This window comes from Rousettus aegyptiacus, unplaced genomic scaffold, assembly GCF_014176215.1.
Source record: "Rousettus aegyptiacus isolate mRouAeg1 unplaced genomic scaffold, mRouAeg1.p scaffold_m13_p_18, whole genome shotgun sequence".
Lineage (NCBI taxonomy): Eukaryota > Metazoa > Chordata > Mammalia > Chiroptera > Pteropodidae > Rousettus > Rousettus aegyptiacus.
The window spans coordinates 14944680-14971203 of record NW_023416293.1 but is presented as its reverse complement, the minus strand read 5'-3'; the positions used below and the strand labels follow the sequence as shown (position 1 = coordinate 14971203).

The window sequence follows — 26524 nt, the reverse complement described above, 5'->3', positions numbered from 1 at the left end:
CTGACTCTTCTGTCTCCCCAGAGACATGGTGCTTTCTCAGGGTCTCCTCACACTCATCCCCTCCCGGTGTCCCACAAACCTCAGAGACACCCCCCCCCCCCGCATCAATCTCAGCCCCCTTTCCCAGTCGTCTTTTTACCCCTGGGGGGCCTCTCTGCCTACAAACCAAGTTCAGCCCTGCCAGAGCCCAGGACTGGCCGTGGTCCTGACGGGGATGAAGAAATCCACAGGCAGCTCTGGTGGCTTGGGTGTCCCTGGCTGGGGACAGGGGCTGGATTTTCGTCGCCCCCTGGTGGCAACCTTGAGGGGTGGGGACAAGTGGCAGAGAGACGAAGTGACCTGGGCATAGGGAGCAGTTCCCTCCTCCAGGTGTAGCAGGTCCTGAGATGGATGCTTGGCCCAGATGAGCCGTCCTAGCAGAAGCCGCCTGTCGGGGCCCGTGACTTAGGCAGAGAACTATGTGAGTTTTCTCCACCTGAGGGGTGACGTTGCCCAAACCTCAGAGTGCCATTCTGAAACCCCACTGCCCTGCAGGTTTCTTCGTGGGGCCATTAGGGAGTTGGGGTGACACCCAAAGTAGGATAGAGTGAGGGTCTGGAGGCCTGTGCGTCTCAAGGCCTGATCTTGGTGGCCCAGAACCCCATGGTATGGTTGCCAGATTTGGCAAATAAAAATACAGGATGCCTAGTGGAATGTAAACTTCAGATAGCGAATAATTTTAAAGTCTGACTCTGTCCTAGGCAGCATGTGGGACATCGTTGTCTCCATGAAATTCCGACGTAAGTGGCCGCCTGTGTTTTACCTCCATCCACTGCTCCCCTCGCCCCTCAGTCCCACGGGCCAGAGACTAGTCACCAAGGATTTCACTTAACCTGTTTCGTGAGATGCAATATTGATAAGGGGACACTGTGACTTGAAGACACATGAATATATTTTTTAAGCGACAACAAAACAATCTTCAGAAGCCATTTGAGCCTCATCCGCCCCAGGTGCGGTTAGCTGTACGGAGAAGACGGTAGTTGTCCGTAGGCGTGGCCTGCCCTTGCTCCAGCGAGATGCATGTCTCCGACTCCCGTAGCAACGCATGGCGGGGCTGCGCGCGGGGCCCACGCTCTGCGCAGCTGCGGGGGCTGCTCCTTTGCGTCTGTCATGAAGTCTGCCCCCCCACGCCCCCACACCCCCCTTGCCCCCCGGGAATCCCCAGTGGGAGCCGTTGCCCGCCCGGCCGTGGGGGGCGCTGGAGGCCTGTCCCCGCCAGCCGCACACCCGTCCGCGGAGGTGGCCGTCCACGTGCCGTGCCCTGTGCCAAGCCCGGCGTCTGGTTCCCCAGTGGCTTCTGCGTCCTGTGTGTGTGTGTGGCGTCCTGTTCCCCCACTGTCTGACTTAACTGAAAAGCCATAAAGGGCTCCTGTTGGAGCCCGGCCTCGCCTCTTCCCAGGAGCCCCTGTCCCCCCGACCGGCTCCCCACAGAACACTCACGAAGGGCTTGCCTGCGGCCACCTCCTGCTCTCAGCCTCGTGTCATCAGGACGGATGGTGTCCAGGGCTTCTGGTGGGGCCTCAGGTGTTGCCCGGGGCCCTGGCAAGCTGGCTCCCTCCGCCTGGGTTGACTGTCCAAGCCCATCCGCACCCTGCAGTGGCGGGGCCGTGGCGGGGCACTCCAGAGCTTCAGGTACCTTTCTGGGGGCCTGCGGGGTCAGGGTCTCCGGGTGGTAGTGGAGGGGTGTCCTGGGGGAAGCCAGAGAAGTCGTGGGCTCAGCTCCTCCCCTGTGCCCCTCCTGCAGTGTGGCAGAGGGCATGGGCGTGGAGGGGTGTCTCTGAGAGCAGTGGGCAGGTGCCATGGCATCACTTGGGGGACCCCACAGCCCCCCGTCAGTGCCCCGGAGCAGCCAGCTAGGTGCCCCCAGTGGTCAGGGTGGGAGAGGTCCCAGGCCATCATGTCGAACCAAGGGGAGACAGGTAGGTCCCATCTTGTGGCCCTGGCCTCAGGACCCCATGAGGACAGACATGTCCTGGGAACACAGGAGGTGAGGACTGTGGGTCAGGTGGGCGTGTCAGGCAGATTGAGGGGGCCGGGGGGGGGGGTCTGTCCTACACGAGCCTCGATGCCTGAGCACGCTTGCGGCCCAGGGATCCCCACGCTTGGGACATGGAAGGTGGGGAGAGCAGAGGGGCTGTGCCCGAGCTGGTGGGGTCAGGTGCTCAGAGACGTGGGGGACACGGCTCGCTCTGGGCTCCCCCACCACCGTGGCCAGAGTGAGGGTTAAGCGCATCTGCCGAGGCAGAGCAGGTGACAGACGGTGTGGGTATTGCCACCCAGCTGCCACGGTCGCAGAAGCCTGGCCACCCTGCCCCCTCCCCCCCGAGGAGCTTCAGACCCAGGCGCTGGGCCGTGGCCTGCCCTGTCCCCCCAGTGCAGCAGCCCCACCAGGACCCTGCCTGTCGTCCTGGGACGACCCACGCACACTGCCCGCCCCCCTGCTTGGCCGTGCTCCCCAGCCTCCTCGCGTGGACTCTGGTTCTTGTCTGATGCCCTTGTCAAACTGTCATTTTGTAATGGGCTGAGTCTCCTTATTAAATTAGCTGAAAGAACTCTGGGGTGGGGGGGGTCTCCAGTTTTGTTTGTCTGCTGGCGGTCAGCAGGGCGGTGGAGGGGGAATACCAGGTGGGCAGCTTATGGCGGTGGGTGGGGACCGTGTTGTCCTCAGGATGGCTTTCCAGGCAGCATCTCCTGGGAGGCTGGGGAGGGACCCCGTCCTCGAAGGCCTTCTGCAGAGCTAGGCCTGGGGACAGGCACAGTCCGGCAGACGCGAGGAGGTGGGCCCTTGGGTCTGCGAGTCCCCCATGGCCCGATGCAGAGAACCTCCGCTGTCTGCCCCGCACTGGGGGTGAGGGGACACTGGGCCACAGCACCTTCAGGGACACAGAGGGCAGAGGGCGGCGTCTGCAGGCCCGGGTGGGGTCCGGCTCCGTCCTTAGGCGCCAGGCCACTCTGCGGACATTGTCTAGGCTCTGAGGGCAGCTTGGCCAGAGGGTGGGAGGGGGCCCCAGGCTCTGGCAGTGAGGTGTGAGCAGGGCCACAACCTGCCAGCTTTGGTCCCTTGCAGGGAGGCTGGGAAGCTGCCCAGCGAGGGGCCCAGCCTGCCTGGGGACGGGATCTATTGGGAGGGTCCGGTCCTCGGCCACCAGTGCAGCCGTCCCCACAGGGCTCACCAGGTCCAGGAGCCCGTGAGCCTCCGGCTCCTTGGCCTCTGACCTGCTTCCAGACCAGGTAGCACAGCAGGGAACACCCCCCCCCCCCGCCCCCGGGCTGCCTGTGCATGCGCCGTCAGAAACCAGGTCTCCGCCCGCGGAGCACAGGGCTGGCTGCAGGGACGAGCCAGAGCCAGCCCAGCTGCCTGCCTCCTGGGCCCAGCCCCTGAGTCTGGATTTAAGCTCCAATAATCCATGTTGGCCACTGCTGTGGCCTGGAGCAAACGGTGACCATCACGGTTATGACGGATAGCTGAGGGGTGCCACAGACCTCTAGGATGCGGAAAAACCACCCCAGGGGACCCCACACGGCTCCCCACACACAGAGGGCAGCAGCGCCCGCAACACGGGCCGGGACGCTCGCCACGGAGCCCCGCTCTCCCCGGGAACAGCCGACGTGGAGTCGCCGGCCCCTGGCCCCTCCAGGCGAGGCTCTTCCTTGGCTTGACTCCAGGGCCCCTGCTGTCAGTGGTGGTGAGCACTCGGCCCTGCGGCAGAGGAGAGGGCAGGGCCCTCAGTGGCACTGGTGATGGCGGAGGACAGCCCGCAAGCCCCGCCTCCTACACGGGGAGACACCGTCACAAAGTTAGACCACAGTTTTATTTACTCATTTATAAATACTGTTGTGTTTACAGGCATCTTGTATTTGTGAATACTATTATTTCCAAACCTTCAAACACAATACTTAATACTTTGTAATAACAACCAGTAAAGCAAGTTCATTCACCTCAGGTTGAAGGCCACTCAAAATTGCATAAAAGTACATTCAGCTCAAGAAGCGGATGGTGCCCCAAGTTTACACACTCGCTGGTGCTCTGACTGCCGTGGGAGTGGGGGCGGAGTGGGTGGAGCGACAGACACCCCCTCGGTGGGAGAGGACAGAGACCCCAGGGTGGTCCTTACAGGCTCCCCCGCCCATCCGGCCCATCTCAGGGCGGAGAAACCAGGAAGCCCAGCCTGAGTCTGGAGCCACTCGCCCAATACAGGACGCTAGGGTGACAAACTCCCTCCTTTGGAGGTGGCGACCCACCTTCTCAAGGGTTCAGGGGTGCTGGCTGGGGGGCCACGTGCTCCCAGGACCCTCTGTGGCTTGGTCGAGTCCACATGTCCTCCCCAGGGGACAAGCTGCTTGCCCAGGTGACGGGTGCGGGAGAACGTGAAAGCCCCTGGTATGGAATCTGCCCTTGTCCCCATTCTAGTTTGGGGGGACCCTCGGGGCTCCCCACAGTCAGCTGCCTCTTGTGAGTGAGCTGTTTGCTGACAGGTCACACTCTGGACAAAACCCGAGTACAGCAGAGACGCACCTGTGGCCAGGGGACCGGGCGGGGTGCCACTCTGGGTGGGTTCGTGGGAACCTTCTCTAAAGCACTGTCAGCTCGGAGGGGCAGCAAAGAACAAAGGACGCGGGATGAGACGGGCCAGGTGGTGCGCCACAGGGCACCCTGCCATCACCTCATGGGGCCACGTCAGAGCGGCGGGAGGGGGCCCGGCGGACTCACCGCCCACACGGCGGCAGGACGGAGCCCGGCGCGGAGACAGGTCCTGGGGGTGGCGGGGGACGCAGACAGGGACAACGCGGTTTGTAGGGAACCGCTCACTGGGCACACGCCGCTGGCCCGTGTGCACGCACTGCTCGTTCTCCTGGGGGCCGGGCTCCCCCCAGGCGTGAGGGCGCGTGGGTGCGTTTTCCCGCGCTCCAGCTGGCGGTTTGGCTTTCCCACCCCAGAGACCACGTCGTTCACTAGTAGCTGCGACAGTAACAGTTCCTGGGCTGCGAAGAAGTTGATCTATCTCTGAATCTAATCAGAACGCCGCGACAGGCAGCTGCCCTTAACAGACTCTGCTGCCGGGAGCAGGGTCGATACTCATTAGGGGCTGATGACAATCTCCCTGGCTGGAGGGCGAGGCCCCGGAGACGGGGCAGGCTCCGCTTCTGTGGCCCTCCCTCCCAGTGCCGGCCTCGGGCCCCAACCCGTCCGGGGTCCCCGCCCGGCCACCCCACTCTCACGGGCCTTCCAGGCGAGTACGGCCCTGTGCGCGGCCGCCTGGCCTTGGCACGTGAACGTGAGGCCTGCTGGCTGCATCCTCCGCAGACCCGCCAGGGAAAGGCCACCGCGAACGGCACCGGAGCCCTGGTTCCCATCGCCCCGGCCCGAGGAGGTGCTCCGCAGACGCGGCTGCGGCCCCGCTGGGAAGCACCCTCATGCTGCCGCGGAGCGAGGGCCACGGGCAGGAGCGGCGGGGCCGGGCAAACACGCACGGCCCGGGCGCCGCAGCTCAGCTTCCCGCAGGCCAGCCCGGCCCGAGCCTGCCGTCCCCACGCGCTCTGACCCCTCCGCGGCAGGCCTGTGTCCTTGCCCTGCCGGGAGCAAGGCCGCCAGTGCCCTCCGCACCACGGTCGTGTCCCCGCAGGGGTCAGCGCCCCGCTCGTGGTAGGCAGTGCAAATCCACGGGGGAACCAGACTTCCGAAGTTAGGGCAGGTTCCGAGTTAAAGAAATGGCCCGATCTTCCTGGGGATAAACAAGTCACGGGACTTTTCAGCCTGGAAGGGCTCTCGAGGGTCCCTAGTCCAACCTATATGAGGGACGGAGATGGCCGACCCCAGGGCGGGCGCTGCCGGGGCTGGTGTGGATCCTGGGGCCTCCTTCCCGCTTCCTGCCCTGCCCTTGGAGCTGCCTGCTGACTGGTCACGGGACTCACCCCGAGAGGTCGAAACTGGTCCGGATGTCAGGGCGAGGGCCACGTTCTGTGGCTGAGACTGGCCTGCGCCTGGGCAGCGCCACCCGCGGCTGACGGCTGTGTGCCTCACGTCCCGGCCGCGCTGGCACGAACCGTGGCCTTGGCGGGCAGGACGGAGGCGCAGCTGGGGTGCCGTGTTGCCCACAGGGAGGAGCCCGGCCCCCCCTGCTGCCGAGTCCTCCCGCTGCCCTTCTGAAGAGCAAGCAGCCCCGCGGTGGCTGCACGGCCAGCCGAGCTGTCCGCCACCTCGCTCCCACCCCGCCTGAGGGGATGCAGTGCTGGGGCGAGAGAGGCTGCACCCCACAGAACGGGGGCCCGCAGCCGGGACTGGGCGTTGGGCACAACAGAGGCCCTGGGGGTTCACACATGTTGGGGGACCCCCAGGGCCATCGCAGGGGGCCACAGGCCTGGAGCACAGCCCGGCGCCAGCTGCCCTTGACAGTCTCTAGCCACACCGGGTGGGAGCTGGTGGCAGTAGAGGGGCCTGGGGTGAGGTCACCACTCCCAGAGCATCGGGAGCGGATGGAGGCGGAGCCGCGATGGCCAGCTCCCTCCCCAAGGCGTGGGCTCCGGTGAACCAGAAGAGCCCGGGGCTGTGCCGGAACCGTGCCCGGTGCCCGCGCCCCGGCAGACCGAGGTGGCAGAGCGGAGCCTCGCGCCGCTGGCCTGCCCTGCTCCGTGTGCGCCCGGCAGGTGAGGGCCGCGGCCACTGGGGACACACGGGCACCTGTGCACAGGGCGGTCGGCACGGTGCTGAGGACGCGGAGGACTGAACGCGAGGCCTGACGCGTTCGGGACCCGAGGCCCTGGAGGGGGGCCACGCGTCACGTGTTCTCGGCCACGGAACCGGTGATCCTGAGACTAAGAGGGGCTTTGTCACCACGAGCTCGTCTTTCTGGCAAGAAAGGGCATCTGCCCCAGGGAGGAGCGGCGAAGGGCGGGGCGCGGGGCCGCCCCAGGCCGAGGGAGGCACACGCGGGCTGGAGGGAGAGCGTGGCCGTCCCACGGGGGGCCGTGGCGTCTCCCCACGCTCGCTTTTCTGTTCCTGAGAAAGCGGGGCGGCCGGCCCCGCGGCCCCGCCTCCGGGACGCGCCAGGTCGGTGGGCGCCACCCCCAGAGCGAAGGGCCTCGTGGGCATTCCCTGAGAACTGGGCCACGCCGCCCAGGAGAACATGCGCCCGGCCAGCAGCAGCTCCTTCTGGAAACCGGCAGGGAACGGAAGACAGTTTCATCTCCTCCAAAAACGGGTTTGCCAGAGACACGTTTCCCGTTCGGGAACTGGGAGCCTGGCTCACGGCGTCTGGTTTAGGAGCACGTGATGTCTCAGAGGACCGTGGGAACAACGGGGACAGAGGCTGTGCGCTAAGGGGTGGACCACGCTGAGCACTGAGTGTCGCCGGCCACCCTGACACAAGGGTTTAAGTGACCCACACACTCGGAGTAAACCGGCCACGGGACAGAACTCCCATAAGGAGCCGACGCTTCAAGTATCAACGCTGGTCACTGGCGAGCATGACCGGGGCGACCTCTCCAGGGCTGGGCCTGGTGTTTCCAAAGGCAGTTTTTGTCTGGAGGAAGAAGGCCAAGTTGTGACAGGTACAAAAAGCCACGTGCGAATGGCGAACAGGAACAGGGACTCGTCGGCTGGAGGTGCCGGAAGGGCTGTCCATACGCAGAGGCACGGGACGGCCGGGGGCCTCCACGCACGCCGGGGAGGCCCTGCTTCTGAGCGACAGAGGTCAGCCACAGCGGCACCTGACCGTGGGTCCCTGGGACACGACAGTGGACGGCCAGACCCAACGAGGTCTGGGCTTTGCCCTCGCGTTCCGTGACCGCCACCGACTGGTGGCTCCGCCAGAAGCCTCCACGGGGAAGGTTCCTCCTGCTGCGTCCAAGAAAACCCACTGGCCTCCCCTGCCCCGCGTGCCAGGCAGTCCAGCTCGCCGTCTCAGCCGTGGTTGGCCTTTCTGCCCCCTCTGGCAGAGGCTCTGCCGACCCCACACGCCCTGCCCTGCTGCCTCCACTTGGGCCCCTCTCCCATCAATCCGCCCCCTCCCCACGCCTCCTTGTGACGTCATGTCTCCTTAGGACCAGAGCAAGGGGACAGGGAGGGCGAGAGCCGGGGCGGGGGCACAGGCTGGCAGGGTGCTGGGAGCCCAGGCTTCCCCCGTGGGAGCTGGGGACGGGCTGGCATGTCTGCCATGGCCTGGCCTCCCAGGGGGCCGGGGGCTGCCACCCAGACAACACTCGTGGGTCCAGAGCACCCCAGCAGAGACCCCCTTTCTGATATGGCCAAGGGCAGCTGAGGCTAGGGGAAGGGGCCAAAAGGGAGGGGACTCCACCGAGGCAGGGGGAAGGGAGCGCAGTGAGCCGGGGTGTCCCGCTGGCTGACAGAAAACATGGGTGACAGTGCGAGGGGGACAGAGGCATTCGTTCCTGAGAGGTGAGCACTCCCGCACCGTGGGGCCGGTCCCGCACCCGCGGTCTGCGGCAGCCCACACAGGCCTGCGGTGGCTGCCGCAAGACTCACCGGCATCGGTCGGTGGAAAGGCTGTGTCTGGGTCGGGGCTGACGTGTTTGGACCCACCCAGTGTGGACGGGCAGCCGAGCAGGACGAGGGGCCCTCGGCTAAGCCTGGCGCAGCTCCGAGGCCCTGGCGCGGGGCACGGTCAGCGTCGGGCTCCGGTTCACGCTGCTGCAGGAGCGGGCGCGGTGCACAGGGGGCGGCTGCAGGGGCGTCAGGGACCGCGTCTTCCCCCCAACTCCCCCCTTCGGCCGGCAGAGGGGCGGGGCAGCAGGCCCAGGCTACTTGGACAGCTTGCTGATGACTCTGATGAGGGCGCCGTTCTCATCCTTCAGCCTCTGGTTGTCTGATTTCAGCTCCGTTAAAACCTGCAGGGCGGCACACGGAAGGCGTGTGAGGGGCCGGGGCCGGGCCGGGCCAGGGGCCAGGGGCCAGGGGTGGGGCCGTCACCACCCTTCCCCAGGGACGTAGCCCTCCACTCGCTGGGCCGGTGATCCGTTTTGGGGCCCACAGCCCTGTGCCCTCTGACCTCACGTCTGCTGTGCGGGCTCCCCCCCGGTCCCACGGAGCCGGCAGCACGGGGGTCACCACAGTCTAGACGAGCTGGGGACAGTGCCGCAGGGGGGTTCTGGACAGGGGTCCTGGAGCCGGTGAAGGGGACGGGGAAGGGGAGACACGGTCCCCGGGCCCCAGGGGGGAGTGCGAGCTGGGGGGACTCGCCCCCCTCCCTCCGAGATGGCGTCGCGCGGCCACTTCCGCCCTCCGGCCCAGGGCCCTTCTGGGTCTTGTCGCCGCAGTGCCGAGGTGCAGTGAGCACTTGGCAGGGATGTAACTGTCCCCAGAGCTCCCGCCGACAGGTGCTGTGGGCACCAGGCCTCGCCCGCTGTCAGCCAGCGGTTTTGGGGGTGCTGTCACTCCCGGACATGGGCTCTGGCGGGGAGACAGAGGTCCCTGCCATCCTGGAATGCTGTGTGGTCCTGTCTGACCCAGCAGCCCGGGCCCTAGCCCGACGGCCAGCCCATGCCAGGGACGGGACGCCAGTGGGTCTGGCAGGGGCGCCGTTCCCGGGGGGCCGCTGGCAGGGGCCCGAGAGGGCTCCAGAGTCCGTGCTGTGTCCGGTCAGTCGGTCCATCCACAGGACACGTGACTGGCGACCGTCCCAGGGCTCGAGTGTCAGGAGGCCTGAGTGGCGGTCACTGGGCCGCGCTGCCCACCACGGAGGGGGCTGGCGGGCACACCGACAGGGCGGAATGGGCCCCTGGGCCGCACGCGGGACCCACGTCGGCTGCGGGTGCGCGTGCGCCCGCCGTGGAGCCCAGCATCCACCATGGGCAGGGAACGTGGGACAGGTGTGGGTAGCAGGTGCTCACGCCGCAGCCTCACGAGTCCACAAACGAGGGAAAAGGAACCATGACTTCTCCAGGCGCGACCCCGGGTTCCGCCTGCAGTGCAGAGGCGGCGGGGTGGGGGGCAAACCTCGGCACGTGCAGGAGCCGAACCCCAGCCTGTCACGGTGCTGATTCTTGGGTGACCAGGTACCTTGCCAGGTTTCTAAAGGGCAGTCCGAGCCCACGTCCCCTGGAGGCGGGGCTCTGTGAGGCCCGCGGGCTGTGCAGGCTCCAGGCTCTGTGGACGACAGCAACCGGGCAGGTGACCCACACTTTACTGAGAGGATGTGAATCCAGAAGACACCAGAATGACACCTGTCCTTTGGCCCTGCCTCTCCCATGTCCAGCCCAGTCAGAGCCGCTGCCTCCGTCCCCGGGCCTGACCACGGAACTTCCACGGCGCCCGCGCAGACGGCCGAGCGGCCCCCTTCTGCTGTCTGTGCAGCTGTGACGCGGTCCCAGAGGCTGGGTCGCACGGCGCTTCCCGGGGGGGGGGGTTCCTCAAACCAGACCCGGGCTCTCTGCCCCTTTTCTAAACGAACGAACACCTCGTCGGGCCTCGGTGACTTATTTCAAAAAAAAGGGGCCAAAACAATTCCCTAGCTGAACATACTACAAGCGACATCTCAAGGGACTGTCAGCAAGTCCAGAAGTGGGTGCAGAAACCGGGAGGCGGCCCCACGCCCGACTCCCGGGGGCGGGGTGGGGGGGTGGGGGGTGGAGGATGAGCAGAGCGGCGTGAGGGGGCGTGGCCAGGCAGGCGCACACGGGGCCAGTGTCGCATCAGCTTCTTAAGTTTCTAAGTGTCCAGTCTACCACGGCCTGACGTCGAGGCACCGCGGACCAGTGAAGCTGGGGGCACGCGTCCTACAGCCTTCCACGAGGGAAGTGTCAAAGGGGGCGAGGACACAGGGCCTGCGGGGGGACGGGGGCTCGAGGGGTCCTGGCGAGCCGCCCGGCAGGATGCGGCGTGTTCTCCGGGGAGCTGTGAGAACGCGAGCCCCGCCCCAGCCCGCTGCCTGTCCGCCTGGGCTGTCCCCTCTCTGCCCCTGGTGCGGGTGAACAGCTCTCCCCGTAAAGGCCCCGAGAGTGACTTCGGTTCGCGGGCCCCACGGTCTGGGCCGCGGCCACGGACGGGCGGCAGCGCACGGCCAGGTCCAGTCACGCGTTACTCGGGGAACCGAAACTGGACTCCACGAAGGCTTCACGCACCGCAAACCCTGGTTCTTCCAGCCATCCGTGCGGCTCCTGGGCCGCCCTGGGGACCGCGGGTGCAGGCCCGTGACAGCGGACAGCGCCCCACAACGGTGCCTCTGCCGGGGCGACAGCTCTGGGCTGGCAGGGGCTCGGGGCAGCTGACCTACCCCAGGGACGCTGTGCTTCGCGCTGCGGGGCGGGGACCGTGCGGTGCTCGCCAGTCCCTGCTGCACCGTCCGGGCCGACGCCACAGGCTCATCAACACCGCAGCGGCCAGGCCGTGGGCCTGGAAGCTGACACACGCCTGGTGCGGCCACTCCGTCCAGGTGACCCGGAGCCGTGTTTTCATATGCGAAATGACTGTCCTGAGGAGCAGGCGAGATGCCACGTGACGCCCTCGGCAGGGGACAGCGCGAATGACAGCGGCCACCGCGCTACCAGGCGCCGAAGGAGGGACGTCTGGATCCGCCCACGGTTCCAGACGGTCCTAGCCCAGAGACTCAGCACGCTGGGTCCTGTGTCCAGGACGCTGCAGCCGTCACAAAGCGCAGAGCCGGGACCTCTGACCCGGGGAACTGGCGGACGGGCAGCAGGGCGAGCAGGCCCCGGCCAGGACTACGCAGGTCGCTGCTGAACGCTGCAGCGCACCTCAGGGAGGGAGACGGCCCAGGGGGTGACCTGTCACAACACTCAGGGAGGGAGACGGCCCAGGGGGTGACCTGTCACAACACTCAGGGAGGGAGACCGCCCAGCGGGGTGACCCGTCACACCCTGGCTGGGAGGGCGAGACTGCGGGCCTGGCCCTCAGATCCACACCCGGGGAGGGGCTGCGGCTCGGCTCCCCAGACGCGTTTTCGGTTCCCAGCAGAAGACAGGCCTTGCCTCCGCGTCCTCTGCCAAGCCGGCTCCAGCCCCGTGAGAGGCTGTGTGCCCTGCCAGCCCCACGCTGGGTGGGGGCGGGGGACACACCCCAGGCCCGAGATCCGAGATCCGAGATAGCGATGAGCAGAGCCTCCGGGGAGGGAGGAGAGAGCCGGGGCAGGGAGCGAGGCGGCAGAGGGCTGGGCCCCGCCCGGCAAGCCTGGCCGTGGGAACCCGGCTCTGGCCAGTCCCCAGAGGACGCGGCTCCCAGCCTGGTGTCGCAGAGGAACCGATCGACGGGGAAGCCCCGAAACGCCCCGATGCCCGCCTCCTACCCGGACCACAGGCTCTTTGGGGGGTGGCCAGGGCACGGTCGCCCCAGGTCCAACCCCAGCGCTCGGGGGCCAGGCCGTGCTTGCGGGGGCACTGCCGGCCAAGAAAGCAAGGCCTCGGCGTGGCGGTGGCCAACCCGAGCCGCGCGCGCACACAGGACCCTGGTCTCAGCCCTGGCGGCTCCGCCTGGTGACCAGCCGTCCCAGATCCCCGCGTAGGGGGCCGACGGCGGGCGAGCCCACGGCCTCTGCACCCAGCGCGCGGACGGCACCTGCCTGGAGGGCGGCCCGGGCCGAGGTGGGCGGAGGCGTGGGCGCTACAGCTCCTGCGACTCCGAGGCCTCGGCGGCCCTCGAGAGCCGGGCCACGACGCGGGCCAGGGCCCTGTTCTCGGCCTGCAGCTGCTCGTTCATCTGCTTCAGGGTTTGGATCTGTTTTAGCTGGTGGAGGTTCTGCAGAGGGAAACGTGGAGGGACAGACAGAGAGAGACAGACCAGGAGATGAGAGGAGCAGGACAGAACCGCGAGACGTCTCTGTGCCCAGTTCGCATGCGAGAAAGGAAGCGAGAGGACGGGGGAGGGGCGGCCGCGGAGAGCAGCGGGGCGGGGTCTGCTCCTGGAGGGGGCCCTGAGCCGAGCTGGTGCTGGGGCCGCAGGCTCCGGCTCCTCCAGCACCGCGGGGTGGAGGCCGCCCGTCCCCGCGGCACGTGCTGCTCAGCGGTGGCGCTGGCACACTCGGGGACGGCCCTCTGACCTCTGACCTCTGACCTGCACGGGGCCGGTGCACCAGCGCTCCAGGACTCTGGCCTGCAGCCCACTGATGTGCGTCGCGGGCTCACAGAGCTGCGCCCGGCCGTCCACCGCGGATGCCCCGGTGCTGGCGGCCACGCCCTCGCAGGGACACCCCGCCACCCCGTGACGAAGGCCTGGCCTGGCGTACGGGCCAGAGCTGCCCGCGGAACGGGACCGCCGGCCCACAGACGTGCCCCGACACCTCGCTCCCCAGGGCCCCGGCGACACCGCTGTCACGTGTCCTTCCTGAGTGACCGTCCGCGCTGGCCCTGAAGCCGAGGACGAGCACGACTCCTCGCGGGGAGGGGGCGTCACACACGCAGCGGACAGTCCTGTGGCTGCAGCGAGCAGAGGACAGTCTTCCCCGCCCGTGCGATGAGGCTGCCGCTGCCGGGGGTGCGGGGCGAGGAACCAGAAGGCGGCGACGGAGGCGAGCGGGCGGGGCGGCTGCTCAAACCTGTCCCCAGCGTGGGGCAGGCTCGGGCTCCAGGTGCCGGGTCACCATCGGGGGCCGGAGAGCAGGCCACCCCGCTGGCCGCGGAGAGGGCAGAGCAGGGCCCCCGGCGGGGACGACACCGGGGCCAGCTGCGCCAAAGCCTCAGGCAGCCGCCGTCACTGGGCCTCGCCTCCCAGGGCACGCGGAGGTCACGGCCGTGGAGGCGACCCCGTTCGCCCCAAGCACAAGCCGTCGAGGCAGGCGGGTTTGAGGGCCATCAGCATGAGAGCGTGAGACAGGGAGCCGCCTGGCGGAATGTTCCAGAGGGAGCAGGCACGGAGCAGGCGCGCAGGGCTCGGAGCGTCAGCTGGCGACGTGTCCGAGTTAGCAAGACAAACCCAAGACCGCCCAAAAGCAAAGCGGCTGCCGGCCACGTGCGAGGCCCGGGGAGGGGCCGGGGCCGAGTGGGCAGCGGCGCAGATGTAATCGGGCCGGGCGCAGGCACAGCCCGGCCCGGCTCACGCGGCCCGCACCCCGCCACGGCCGGCACCGAGGCGGCTCCCCGCACACACACGGACAGGCGCAACGTCACCGCGGGGCCCTCACACCCCTCACGGCTCCTGCGCGTCCCACCGGGCCTCGGCCCTCGATTTGCTGTGTCAAAACAGGCACGGGGGGCATTCGGCTCTGAGCGCCCATCTCGGGGGCTGCTGGAGGCCAGCCGTCCAAGCAGGGTCGTGTAACTGCATATGTGCTCAGCACGGGTCCAGCTAGCCCTCAGCTCAACCGGGTTGCAGGCTGGACAAGGCAGTTGCCTATGCTGTTGGTCAGCTCCCCGGACACAGAACTGCAGCCCGTGGCCACCACCGAGTGAGGAAGAGGGGCCGGAAACGAGGCGAGCACTTCCTCAGCCTCCACCGGGACCGTCACACCAGTTCCGTGAAGTCTGGACGTGCACATCTGCAGCTTCTGCCTCCAGGCGAGTCACAGGCGTAAACGCCACAGACCTGATGCCGATGGGGGCTTGGGTGTCCCACCCCCGGCCCCCCGGGGCGCCGGGCTCTGGCCGGAGCGAAGGGTCAGTCCAGAGGCCTCGCAGGCGGTGCCGCTTCTCCAGTGCCGCTGCGTGGCCCTGGGGGCTGACGCAGCCGCTGGGCCGATCGGTTTCACACACACGCAGCCGCTGGTCTGGGCATAGCCTGTCACCGGCCGGCTCTTTGGTAACTCACAGTGAATGGGGAGCTAGGACCGAGGACAGCGGACATTCCCATGCATTACACGCTCGGCTGAGAACAGAGAACTCAGGGCCTGGTTTGGGAAACCGCAGCTTAGCAGGACGGGGACACGGAGAAACGTGTCGGCCTGCCGCGACCCCCGGACTTGGGTGGCAGGGACCCAACGGGGCTCCCACACTTGCCCCCGAGAGCTGGATGGGCTGAGGCGGCCTGGCCGCCCCTCTGGCCTGTCAGGGTCTGTGACGTGGTGCGCCGTGGCCGTGGGTCCAGGCTGGCTGGGTTCCAACAGAGGCACCGGCTCTGGTATCCCCTGCCTGCTTCTGGGCAGCACCAGGCCACCTCCTGGTGAGCACCGTGAACGGCCGCCTGGCAGCAGACACTGACCGTCAGGGGCCCCACAGACGGCGCCAGGGCCTCTGGCTGCACGTGCACCAGACAGGTGCCCGGGGCGGCTGGACAAGCCGGGGTGGGAGAGCGCGGTGAGGCCGCTCTGACCACCCTGGCGCGAACTGCCTGTCACCTCTGCCCCTCACTGTCCTGACCCAGGCTCAGAGGTGGAAGGCGTCACGCTCTGAGGCTGGGTGGGAACGGGAGTGACCATGGAGCTCAGACAGACGGCGGGGCTGGGCTTTCTCTTTCGCTCTGCCGTGAGCCCTTTGTGCGGACTCGGGCCTTGCTCCCTAGTAAACCTGCAACACGTCTCCCCATGGGCACCCCAGGGCCGCCTGAGTGTCACCGGCTGCACACCCTGAAGCCGGGAGGAGGCAGAAAGCTGAGCAGGGGCTGGGGGGTCATGCAGTGCGGGGCTGGGCACCCCCGGACCCCAACGAGCGGCCCTGAGCAGCCATGTCCCCTCCACAGCAGGCACCAGCTCCTCTGGGGACACGGCCAGTTCTCAGCCCTCAAGGCGGCCTGGATGGCAGCTGTCCACCTACGTGGCTGATAACGGCGGTCACTGCAGCTCAGCAGGGGATGGAGGGGCGTCCCCGTGGCTGAGCCTCCTGCAGGGGAACAGGCCCTGACCATGCGGATGGGCTCAGACTGCATCCTGCCGCCAGGGAGGGATGTGGGGGTATGCGGAGCACCTGGCTGCCGTGGGCTCACGGGCCCCCCCTCCGCGGCCCGGAGAGCTGGAGCCGCCAGCCCCTTGGGGAGCGCCAGGGCTGGGAAACCTTAACGGCTGGACCCAGGCTGCCCGAGCCTGCTTCAGACGCCCCTGGGGACCCCACATGCTCTTCTTGGGGGGCGCTCGGCTGCTCCGGCCCGGCAGGACCGGGGAGGGGGTGTACCTTCATCTCCTCCTCCATCTCCGACATCTTCCGCTCCAGGGCGCGCTTCTCCTGTGTGAAGACGACGACATGCTCGATACCCCGCGGGTCTAGAAGGGACTCAAACACCACCCCACCCCACCCCCCGCCGTGTGACCGGGGTCGCGACCCTGGTAAGCCACACCCGGGAGGTGTGAGCGACACATGACCCAGCTGCCCGGACAAGAGCCACGGTCCCCGAACCTCCCGCCAGACGGTCGGAGACGTGCGCACGGGGGAGGCGAGGCCCCGAGCCGCCCTGGGGATCTCGGATGGCTCCGAGACCAGGACCCTCGCTCAGACGGGCAGCGCGGCCTGCTGCCCCCGCTCCCAGGGACGAAGGTGAACACACGGCACCCGCCCCACCCACGTGCCTCGCCCTGAAGGCCAATGAACCCAGCGGGGGCCCTGGCTGCCGAGGGACCGGAGGTCTGCTGTGGGCCGAGGGGCCGCGACACCGAACGGCGGCTTCCAGAGCAAACGGCAGACGGGGACGTGCTCCGGCCCCGGGGCGAGTCAAAGCTGGGGCTCGTTGTTAAGTCCGAGTCTCCCCGCCCAGGAAGGTCCGCGTCCAGCAAACGTGCTGACGCAGCCGGGAGGCCAGCTGTCGACGCGGACCCCTCCGGCCTCAAGCCCTAAGGCCAGACCGATGGCAGCGTGTCCTGCGGAAGCCTCCTGTGCTCACGGTGGGAGGAAGGGCAGGGCCTGACCCCGCGTGTGCGCACGTATGAGAGTGCGCACACGTGGCTGCATGTGTGCACACACACACATACATGTGTGCACGTGTCCGCATACGTGTGCACATCTGTGCGTGTGTGTCTACATGTGTGCACATGTTCACGTGTGTGCGTGTGCATATCTGTGTGCTGGAGACAGGTCTGCCTCCAGGCAGAACAGCGATGTCACCTTCTGAGGACCCTGTCCTCACGACTGGACAGGACCAAGGGCAGCCAAGGCCTAGCAGGCAGGCGGCTGCGGTCAGACGCCAGGGGCCGGCGAGCGGGGCGGGCGTGGCCGCCGCCGCCCAGCCGGGCTCCGGGTCAGGGGCGCGGGCCGCGGGGCGCCGTGGGGCTCGTACCCGTTTCTCCACCTCCAGCATCGAGGGCCTGTCGGACGTCTTCTCTTGTCTCTGTGGAGCGAGGGGAGGGGACGCGGTCAGGCCCGCGGTCCGGACGGCACGCGCCAGGGCAGAGCCCGGCAGCCCAGCACTGCGGCCTGAGTCCCAGGCTCCCACGGCAGGACGGGTGGGCGCAGGGCCCCTGCCACCTCAGGGGGCGGCACAGACGCCCCACCCTCCCTCTCTGGGCCCGCAGGGCCCATGTCCCCAGCCACCCCGCGTCCTCTCGGTGAGTGACGTCACTGCCCACGGGACAGGAGCCGGGGCTGCCACGTGGCAGCAGGCGCCCGGGGCCCCCAGGCCCCTCGCGATGCCCACACAGCCCCGCGCGGGGCAGGCGCCCTCGCCTGCGTGGCCGCGGCGCCGCCGCAGCTGAGCGGAGGTCAGGGCTCCGCGTCAGAGCCTCATCACCGGTCAGTGAGAGTCTGCAGAGGGCCGAGAAGGGTCAGCCGCAGGGCTGGCGGGCGGAGCGACGGCCGGTCAAGGGTGCTAACAAAGCCGACGTCGCTCTGGCCTCGGCGTTCAGGGGCTGGACGGGCTCCCGCAGCCGACGGACGCTGGGTGCGCTCAGGCGACCGCGTGGGAGCCGCCCGGGGCCAGGCGCGCACGGCTTGCTTTTGTCAAAAACCGAAGGAGCAGCAGGACGCGGTGAAGCGCAGGCCGCGGCCCCGCCCTGGGCTCCCGTCCTCAGGGCCCCGGCGTCACCCGCTGCGGCAGCAGGGAGAGGCACCGCACCACCCCCAGCTCCCGCCAGGCCGCGGTGCGCTCTGCTGGCCCGCGCTGCCTCCCCGAAGCGCCCCTGTGCGGCGACGGCCCCGGGCAGCGGCGCCCGGCGCCCGGCCCCCGGCGCCCCATCTTCGTTGGCGGCGGAGGCCTGCCTCACAGCAGCCCCGGCCCGGCCCGATTTCCGTAACTGGGACTTGGCAGAGCAACGTCCGTTCTGACGTCCGTGGCGAGCGGCCGGCCAGAAGGCCACTGTGCCAGGCGGCCTCGCGAGCCCTGTGCGCGCCGTGGCCTCAGGCGTGTGCCGTGGGCGGGCGTCCCACCTGCCCCGCCACCTGCCGGGACCCAGCATGGCCGGCCGGCCTCGGGGACGCCGCTGGGGTCGGGGTGCTCGCTCGAGGCCGGTCCGGTCCCCCCTGCCCAGGGGCGGGTGGCCCCCGGCGCGCGCACTTCTCTACGGCTGAGACCCACTCCGTGTTCTCCCAAGACAGGCCACGCGTCTGCCGCCTGGCCAAGCTGATCCCCGAAAAGTGGGGGTGCCCTGGCTCTCCTGTTGACAACCCCAGGTGAGAGCTTACCACCCCGCCCCAAACCCACACGCCGGGCAGTCCCGCTCCGCCTCCGGCTTCTCGCGGCCACGTCCACGTCAGTCAGCTTCCGAGACTCAGTCCCGGGTGCCTCAGCACCAGCCCGAGAGCCCTGTGCTGGCTCACCTGCCCGGCTGAGTGCCTGGGGACGAGGCTGCCGCCTCCGGCTCCCTCGAAGTGCCACTGCACTGGTGCGGCCCAGCGGGGCCGGCGCTGCCCCAGGCTGAGGCAGGGGCGGCACGTGCCACCGGGCAGTCTTCCTCTCTCAGGGGCCCCAGGCCTAACTCGTGACACCCCTGCAGCAGGCCCGACGGGGCTCGTGTCCACCATAGGAGGTGACGCGGGGCACGCTTTCCCACTCAGCCGGGAGCCGCGTGGCACTGTGGTGACTCAGTGGTCAGGTCAGGCCACCGACGGCCGTGGAACCAGCCGCCCGCCACTCCAGTTAAACGCTGGCTTAGCCTGAGGCCGGGTCAGAACCCAGAGGCCCTCTGCCCGTCTCTGAGGGGGGCTGCTCCCCACTCGCGGCCCCTTCCCGTGCCTGGGCCCCTCACCTGAGCCACCTTCTCCAGCCTGGACTGCACGTCCGCCAGCTCCAGCTGGGCCTCCTGCAGCTGGGCCTTCAGCTTCTGGTTTTCGGTCAGGGCACTCTCGTAGAGCTGGGGGACGGGGAGGGAGACTGGTCACCTCGAGGCTGCCCCCAGCACCGGCACCCCCAGTGTCCCCACGAGCCCACGGGCCCTGCCCCTGGCCGTCACACTTGGGCAGCTGTGAGGAGCAGGGGATCCGGCACAGGGCACATCCGGGCGCCCGGGGCTGAGACGGAGAGGGGGGGCTCCGGCGCCTCGGGGCACTCGCATCACTTAGACGCGGTCCCCCTGAGAGGTCACTTCCTAGAGGCCGTGCCGCTGACTGTGGCCGAGCCCCGCGGAGCCAGCACGGACAGACCCCCTCTCAGCGAGTGGCTGCATCTCGAGCGCTCGAAAGGGCGGGCTGTCGGCTGGCCCAGAACTGGGGACGTTCCAGCGCAACGGAAGGGGCACCCTGCATGCCGCACACTGTCCCCAGCACCCGAAGGGCCTCGTGGGAGTCACCGCAGGGCAGCCCCGCAGGGCTCGGACAGGCGGTCTCGCTCCTCCTCCCCTCGGTCTCAGGTCCCCCTCGCCCTGCGCCGGTCAGTGCGTGACCCTGGCACGTGCTCACTGCACGGGACGCACACACGAGGGTGGAGCAGCAGGGTGCCACCGTCGGTCACCCGAGCGCCGTTTCCTCAGCCCGCGGGGACGGCCGGGAGGCTGCGGGTGTGGCCTACGGCAAGGCGGACAGGCCCCTACCTTTCTGTAGTCGCGGCTGCTGTCCTCCTCCACGCGGCTGGCCAGGGAGGCGAGGCGGGCCTCGCGGGCCTCCCGGCGGGCCCTCGCCGACGCCCGGTCCGCGTAGGGGTCGCTGGTCGTAGGGTTACCGGCTGCGGATTCCAGCCTGCGGGGACACGGGAACGGTGGTGCGTGGGCTCCAGGGACGGCGGGCGGGGTGCGTGAGGGCAGCGTGCGCCTCTCCGGAGGCCCAAGCTCAGGCCAGAAAGGACGCAAACAGCCCGTCCCTGACACCCCTCCCTCCCGGCACCCCGAGCTCAGGGCTACGCCGCCGTTGTGGAGGCCACTGTTGGCAAGAATAGAGCCGACTTGAAAAACTGGTGGTTTGGGTCTAAATGCTGGCTGAGATCTGAGAGCTTTTCAGGTTAATTTAGGGCTGAGCTGCTTCTCCCAACCAGAGCGGGTCTCACCAGCTCTCGGACGAGGGCCCCACGGACCGCCGACACATCAGACTCGGCGTGCAGGTGAGCGGGAGGCCGCGCAGGGGCCCAGGTGGTGCTCGAAGGGCGGGCCTGCCGCCCTCGTCCGTGCCCCGCAGCAAGTCTGTGCCTCCCGGGAGGAGCACGACCACTTGGGGGTGCGGCGAGGACCTGAGTGGGTGGCTTGTGACCCGCGGCACAGTCCACGTTTCCTGGGACCGGGCTCGTTCCTCACCCACCGTGGCCGCGATCCTGCCACACGCGGACGGCCCTGCGGGGCTCTGCACCCTCCGGGGTGCGGGACGCCCGCCCGGCGCCTCTGTGTAGCGGGGGCGCTGGCCGCAGCGGGGGCGGGTGAGCAGCAAGGCGGACGCCGAGCCCCCGATCGCGCTACGGCAGAAGCTGCGCCTACGGCACCCTTTTCTTCTCATTCGTCTTCTTTATCTTAGCTTCGCGAATCTTTGTCAACATCCGATTTCGGAAGCAGCACAGATTTGCTGAAACCCGTCGACAGCACCAAGCGTCCAGGCAGGACGTCCCGTGACCCTGCCCGGGGACGGCCGCCACCCACGGCGCGGCTCACACCCTTGCCGGGGAGTAAACCGCCACGGTGAACGTGCTTCTGGGAGCGAGCCGGGTGACGCGCACTGCTCCTCCCCACGCGAGCGGACGCGGCCCGCGCCCCCCGGCCAGACGGCACGGCTCCCGCCGCGCGGCCGATGGTGGATGGCCACGGTCTTCGTCCTGAATGTTCAGCGGGTGTGAGCGACGCCACGGTGGGACCCGCCTGCCGGTCCCGGCACATCTGCCCCGGGACCGTGTCGGGGCCGACTCCCGGTCCAGGGGCCGGCGCGTTGGAGGGCTGAGGTGCAGACACGCCGCCCGGCCGTCCCGGTCCGGGACCTGCGCCCTTCTGCCCCACTGGGAGGCTCCGCACCTTCGGCTCCTCACCCTCCTGGGCTCTGCGCTCACAGCCTCTCGCCCTTCGTCTGGGACCGAGCGTCCCGCACGGGGCTTTCAAAGCCGCTGCCCGGTGCGGACGCTTCTTCCCACTTTGTCTCTGATCACGGCCTTCTTCTAGCAAAGACTTAAATTTTATATGATCAAACTGCACAATTTCTACCTACGTGGTATCACACTGGAAAAGTCTTTCCTATGCAAAGGTCATAAATGATCTCCTCCGCGCTTTTGCAGTGAAACCTTTGTGTCTTAAACACTGTAATCTGTCTGGAACCTGTTTTGTTTTCGGTCTGGTCTGAGGGAAGGATCTACTTTCCCAAACAGAGTCGCTGTCCCCATGGTCACTCACGACACGGCTCTGCCCCGCGGGGCTTGAACGGCGCCGTGGACGCGTGATGGTCGGGGGTCGCCTGCTGATGGCCGGGTCGCCTGCTGCGTTCCGCACACGTGTCTGCTCCGGGACACGCACCTCGCTGCTCCGACCGCCAGTTTCAGAGCGTATTTCGAAGTCTCTGGGGGGAGTCTCTCTTCATAAATGGCCATCGTGACATGGCGGAGTTCAAGAGAAATTAACTATAGGAAAATACACGCTCGCCAATCTTGCAAAATGAATTTCCTCCTGGGTGAGGTGTGCGTTATTTGCCCCCAGCTGGTGCCTGGCGGGAGGGTGATGGAGGAGGCGCGTGTGCACTTACGCGTTTTGAGACACATCCCTAGAGCGGACCCAGCTCGGTTCCCGAGCCAGTCGCGAGCCTCACGCGGCCGCCCCCAGTCTCGGCCCGACTGCTCCGGCCCAGGGGCCGTGGAGGAGGGGTCCGGGCGTGTGGCCCGGGGCCTCTGCTGCTCTGCCTGCTCCTCGGGAGACCGGCCTGCACTGCTGGACGCCACGGGGGCTGCTCGCTCCCGAGTCCCGGACACTTCCCGACGTTCTCGGCGATCCAGGTCAGGTCTCTCGCTCACCCTCGGCACGTCGCACTGAGCGGCACCCGGGTCGAAGGATGGAGCTGGGTCCGCGGCCGCCGCACGGCACGCAGGCGGCATGCCCCTCAGCCCGGGCGCCTGCTCCCACCCCGGAGGCGGCCCCGAGCCAGCGGATGTCGCTGCCCCCGCCGGCCCCGTCCGCCGCACTGCCCCGGCCGCGCGGCTCCCCGCCGATGCCCTCCGGCAGCTGTGACTGCGGCGCGGGCACGCGGCGGGGCGCGGGCTCTGCGGTGGGGGTGAGGAAGTCTGGGGCACCCTGGGGCTGTGGAGCCGGGAGGGCGGGCGGGGAGGGCGTGCAGAGCGCGGGCGTGCAGAGCGCGGCCGCGCCGGGACAGCGCCGGGACCCTGGGTTCAGCCCGACATGCACGCACCGCGCCACGCAAGCGTGGGACGCGGCTTCTTACCTAGCGAGTCTTTCGTGCTGGAGGAGAGAGACAAAAACAGAAGAGAAATTAAAACCAGCGTTAGCAGAACGGGGCGCTCACTAGCTCCACCCTCGGCCGCGCCTCCGGCTCACAGGTGGCGGAGGGCACGGCTCCCGCTCGCCCCACGCCCGTGGCCGCCCACCCTGGGAGGTGGGGAGATGCCCGGGCCCCGCGCCCCGCGCGCCAGAACCCACTGACCCTGCGGTCTCCATGTCTGCTGTGTGAACTTCCTGGGGTTCCCTGGCCCTGAATGAACACAGCACCTCGCAAACGCTGACACTCCGGACAGTTCCTGGCTCTGCCCCAGCCCTCCCGTGAGGGGGAGAGTCCCTGCCCAGTCCCCAGGACGCGGGCCGCGGCCTCGGCACAAAGGCGGCTTCCGGGCGCCGCCTGCAGGCCGGGCCGCTCGGTCCCCGCGGTCGACGACGGAGACGGCGCCTGCGCCCCGCGCTGAGTTTTAGCCGTGGCGACCCTCCCCTCCTCGCCACTGTTTTTAAAGAGCTCAGGCAAACAAAAACGCAGGCGATTTGCACACGTTCACTTATCTCCTCTCTCGAGCTGCTGACACCAGAATCCACAGCCACACACGGGGGAAGGAAGAACGGCGAGGCCCGGCCGCCCAGGTCGCCACAGGGCAGGTGCGGCACGCGGGCCTGCGAGCAGCAGCGCTGAGGCCCCGCGGGCACCACGCGGGTCTCCAGCGTGCCTGCGTCCTCCCCCACGAGCTTTCGGAAGGCCCCGTGCGCGCACGGCCGGGCTGGGCGGCCCTGCCCCCTGCGTGACGACCCCCGCGAGGGCTGGGGTGTCAGCAGCAGCACAGGGGCCACGTTTCATGTCCTCACGGCCTGGGAGCCGAGCGTCAGAAACGTGAGAGCTGGAACCCAGAAGCTCCCCCAACACCCAGGGACGGCCGACCGCACGGCCGGCCACCAGCCGCTGCTCTGTAGATGCGAAGGAAGAGCCCGTCTCCCACTGGAAGCCTTTTTCAAAAAGGAAACTAAATTTTAACCCCTCTCAAGAACTGCTTACTATCTGAAAATGCTACGCGGACCAGCCACGCGGTGTTGTGTGCGCACTGGCCTCCGCCCCCCTGGGTGCCAGCCCCGCCCCTGGGGACTGCAGGTGTGGCACCCAGAGCCAGGACTTGAGAGTAAACTGTGCGGCCAAGGCCCAGGGCCTGCTGAGTGCGACCCCCAGGGGGCTGGGAACACAGCCCAGTCCGAGGGCAGCAGACAGGGCTGGTGAGAGGGGCCCAGACGCAGCGGAGGCGAGAGCCAGCACCCTGAGAATGCTGCGACTCCGGGCGGCTGCCTGGGCCTGCTCTGGGCTGGTGTCCCCCCGGAGTGGGCTCGGCCCAGAAGGTGCGCCGTGCAGCGGGAAGGCGCATGTGCACAGCTCGGGGCACCGCCCCAGCCTTTCAGAGCGGCCGGGCGCCCGGTTCATCTCCCAGATGCTCGCTGGAGGAAGCCCTCTACGAACTATGGCTTGGCTTCCGGATCATCTGATGTTTGCTGAGAACACACTGGTTAGACTCAGGGAGAGGAGAGTCTGGGTTCCTGGGTAAAGCGGGCCGAGGCTTGACCTCGAGAGCCCCGCCTCTTCCTGCTGTCAAACGGCAGGTTGTTCTCGGTCATCCTGACGCTGCCCTTCGTGGCCGAAAGACTCTGGGGAGCAGAAGCAGGACACACGGGAGCATGCCCAAGTGGACTTGGGGGAGCCAGGAAGTCGCGTCCTAAGAGGCAAGCAGGACATCGCGGACCCTTGAGGCGTGGAGGTTGACTGAGTGGACAGCAGGCGAGGAGCCCTGCGGCTGGGGCCCGCTGGGGGCGCAGTCTGGCCACCTGCACTCTGAGGACGGCCCATCCTGCTCTCAAGATCAGGCCAGCCACTCTGCAGTTTGGGGTCTGAGCGCACACTGTCGCACGGCTCAGAGCAGGCCCGGGCCTCCGGCCACGCTGCAGGCCACCGATGCGCAGCATGCTGCGGCTCCCGTCGGGAATCTGAGGGGCTGTGTGTGTCCCCTGAAAGGCCTGTCCCACCTGCCACTGAGGAGGACGCGCGGTGGCCGTCACGAGATCCCGGTCAGCCGTACGGTGGCTGTCGTGAGACGCCGCTCGGTCTGTACTGGACGCAAACCGTTTGGAGAAGGAAATGGCTCCACGGTTGGGGGCAACAGAGATGGTCACTGGAACTGGAGCAGAGGAGACTGAAGGCTGCTCGAAACCAGCATGAACACAGAAAGTAGGCCAACAGGAGCTCTCAAAACGCCCGGATCCGAGAGGCGGGCCCCTTCCGTCCACGGCCAGCTCCTCGCTGGGACCTGTTTCTAATAACGGCAGGACAGAGCAGCGAGCACCAGCCGTCCGACGGCAGTCTGGAAGGGGACGGAATCCGGCTGGTTTTCATTTGTGAAACGTGCACGGTTCTCAAGACACCAGAGACGGCTTAGAAAGATCCCACAAACCTTTTAACTTGAAAGTTGCCGCGAGCTCAGGGAGGCACATAATTAAAACCAGACTCCTCTGACCAAGTTTAAAATAAACTTGTGGCTCTGGAAGGCTGGGCCCAAGGGAGAGGAGCAAGACGGAGTCGCACGTCTCTGCCAGGACCAGAGCCGGCTCCGCTTACATTCCTCTGGAGCTGGGCCTGACCCGCAGGGCTGGGAAAAGCCCTCTGACGCCCTCGCCCGCCGAGGACAGGCAGCAGGGGCAGAGGACGGTGCCCTGTGCCCGGCTGGGCGGGAAGCAGCCTGCGTGGCTCTGGGGCGGCCACGGGCAGCCGCCGCCTCCCCAGCGGGCCCCGCGCTCGCGAGCGGGTGCCACGGCCAGGCCCGCTCAGACCCGCGGGCGGCTGCGCGCCGTCGTGGCTGGCGCCGACAGGCACGTGCTGGGACTTCCGAGGCCAGGGCCCGCGCTGGTTTCCTCCGCGCGCCCACCTACCGACCGGACGTGGCGCGGAGGAGCCGCTGCGACGTCGCTCACGGGGGCCAGCGCATCGCGCCACGTTTTAAACGAGAAGCCATTCAGTTCACCGATCACAGCGACGAGACACGGCTTCTGCTTTACGCACCGATCGTGGGACCTAAACGTCACCGGTTCCAGCGTTCACCTGGTACCTGGTTTTAGGTAATCACCTAACGTCTGCCCGTGCCCACACACGTGGAAGGGGGGCAAATGCTACCGGCGGCTACAGTGTCGGAGCATCACACGAGGACAGCGCAGGTGCTGGGGACGGCGCCCGCACCTGGCAGGGGCCCTGTAGATGCGGCTGTCGACACTACTGTGCTTTTCCCTTGGTCCCTGCCGGTCCCCGGGCCGGGCCAGCGCTGCTGGCTGCGGGCGGGGTCAGCTGAGCACTCCGCGGCACTCGAGCCGGGGTTCGATTCTCTGGGCGTTCTGGTTTCCCAGCTGACCCCTGCTCACATTTCTGACCTGCTGTCTGGGTGGTTCTCTCTCCCACGTGATCGACCATTTGAAACGGACTTTGGAAATCTGCACAAAGATCTCACAATGAAGAGGTTCAAGTCCAGACGCAAGCCAGGGTCTCCCCCTTCTCATCTCCCTACACTGTGGAGCAAAGGGGCTGCCGGGGTCGGGCTGTGCTGAGGACCTGCGCCCCACGCACGAGACGGGAGGATGGGGCACAAAGGGGCTGAACGGGATGAAAGGCGGTCGGGGCCGAGCCCGGCTGCTGCCCCCCGGCCTCCCGACCAATTGTCAGTTCACCCGCACACCCTGAGACTGAGAAGAGGCAGTAAGAAGCAATGCTGAGTGGTACGGACACCCCTCCCAACCCTGAGAAACCATGCCTGGCCACGAGGCTGCTCACGTAGCAACGCCAACTCGGCGCGACCGACCCTGGGCCGGCCCAGCCTCTG

General features: G+C 67.9%; 1 protein-coding gene across 4 annotated transcripts in view; it reads right to left on the bottom strand.

Annotated features, from left to right (window-relative positions):
* Window positions 1–3832: 3832 nt before the first annotated feature.
* Window positions 3833–26524, bottom strand: part of PPP1R12B (protein phosphatase 1 regulatory subunit 12B) — a 70920-nt gene continuing 48228 nt past the window's right edge. For 2 of the 4 annotated variants that reach the window (XM_036235530.1, XM_036235533.1), the window contains 7 exons: window positions 22627–22643; window positions 19824–19968; window positions 19044–19148; window positions 17141–17191; window positions 16045–16095; window positions 12570–12745; window positions 8781–8883 (listed from right to left, as the gene is read on the bottom strand). In XM_036235530.1, the coding sequence (XP_036091423.1) occupies window positions 12611–12745; window positions 16045–16095; window positions 17141–17191; window positions 19044–19148; window positions 19824–19968; window positions 22627–22643 (504 nt within the window). In that variant the 3' untranslated portion in view covers window positions 8781–8883; window positions 12570–12610. Of the gene's footprint in view, window positions 8884–12569; window positions 12746–16044; window positions 16096–17140; window positions 17192–19043; window positions 19149–19823; window positions 19969–22626; window positions 22644–26524 lie in introns of all 4 variants that reach the window. The other 2 variants (XM_036235531.1, XM_016130772.2) reach the window with 1 other exon arrangement.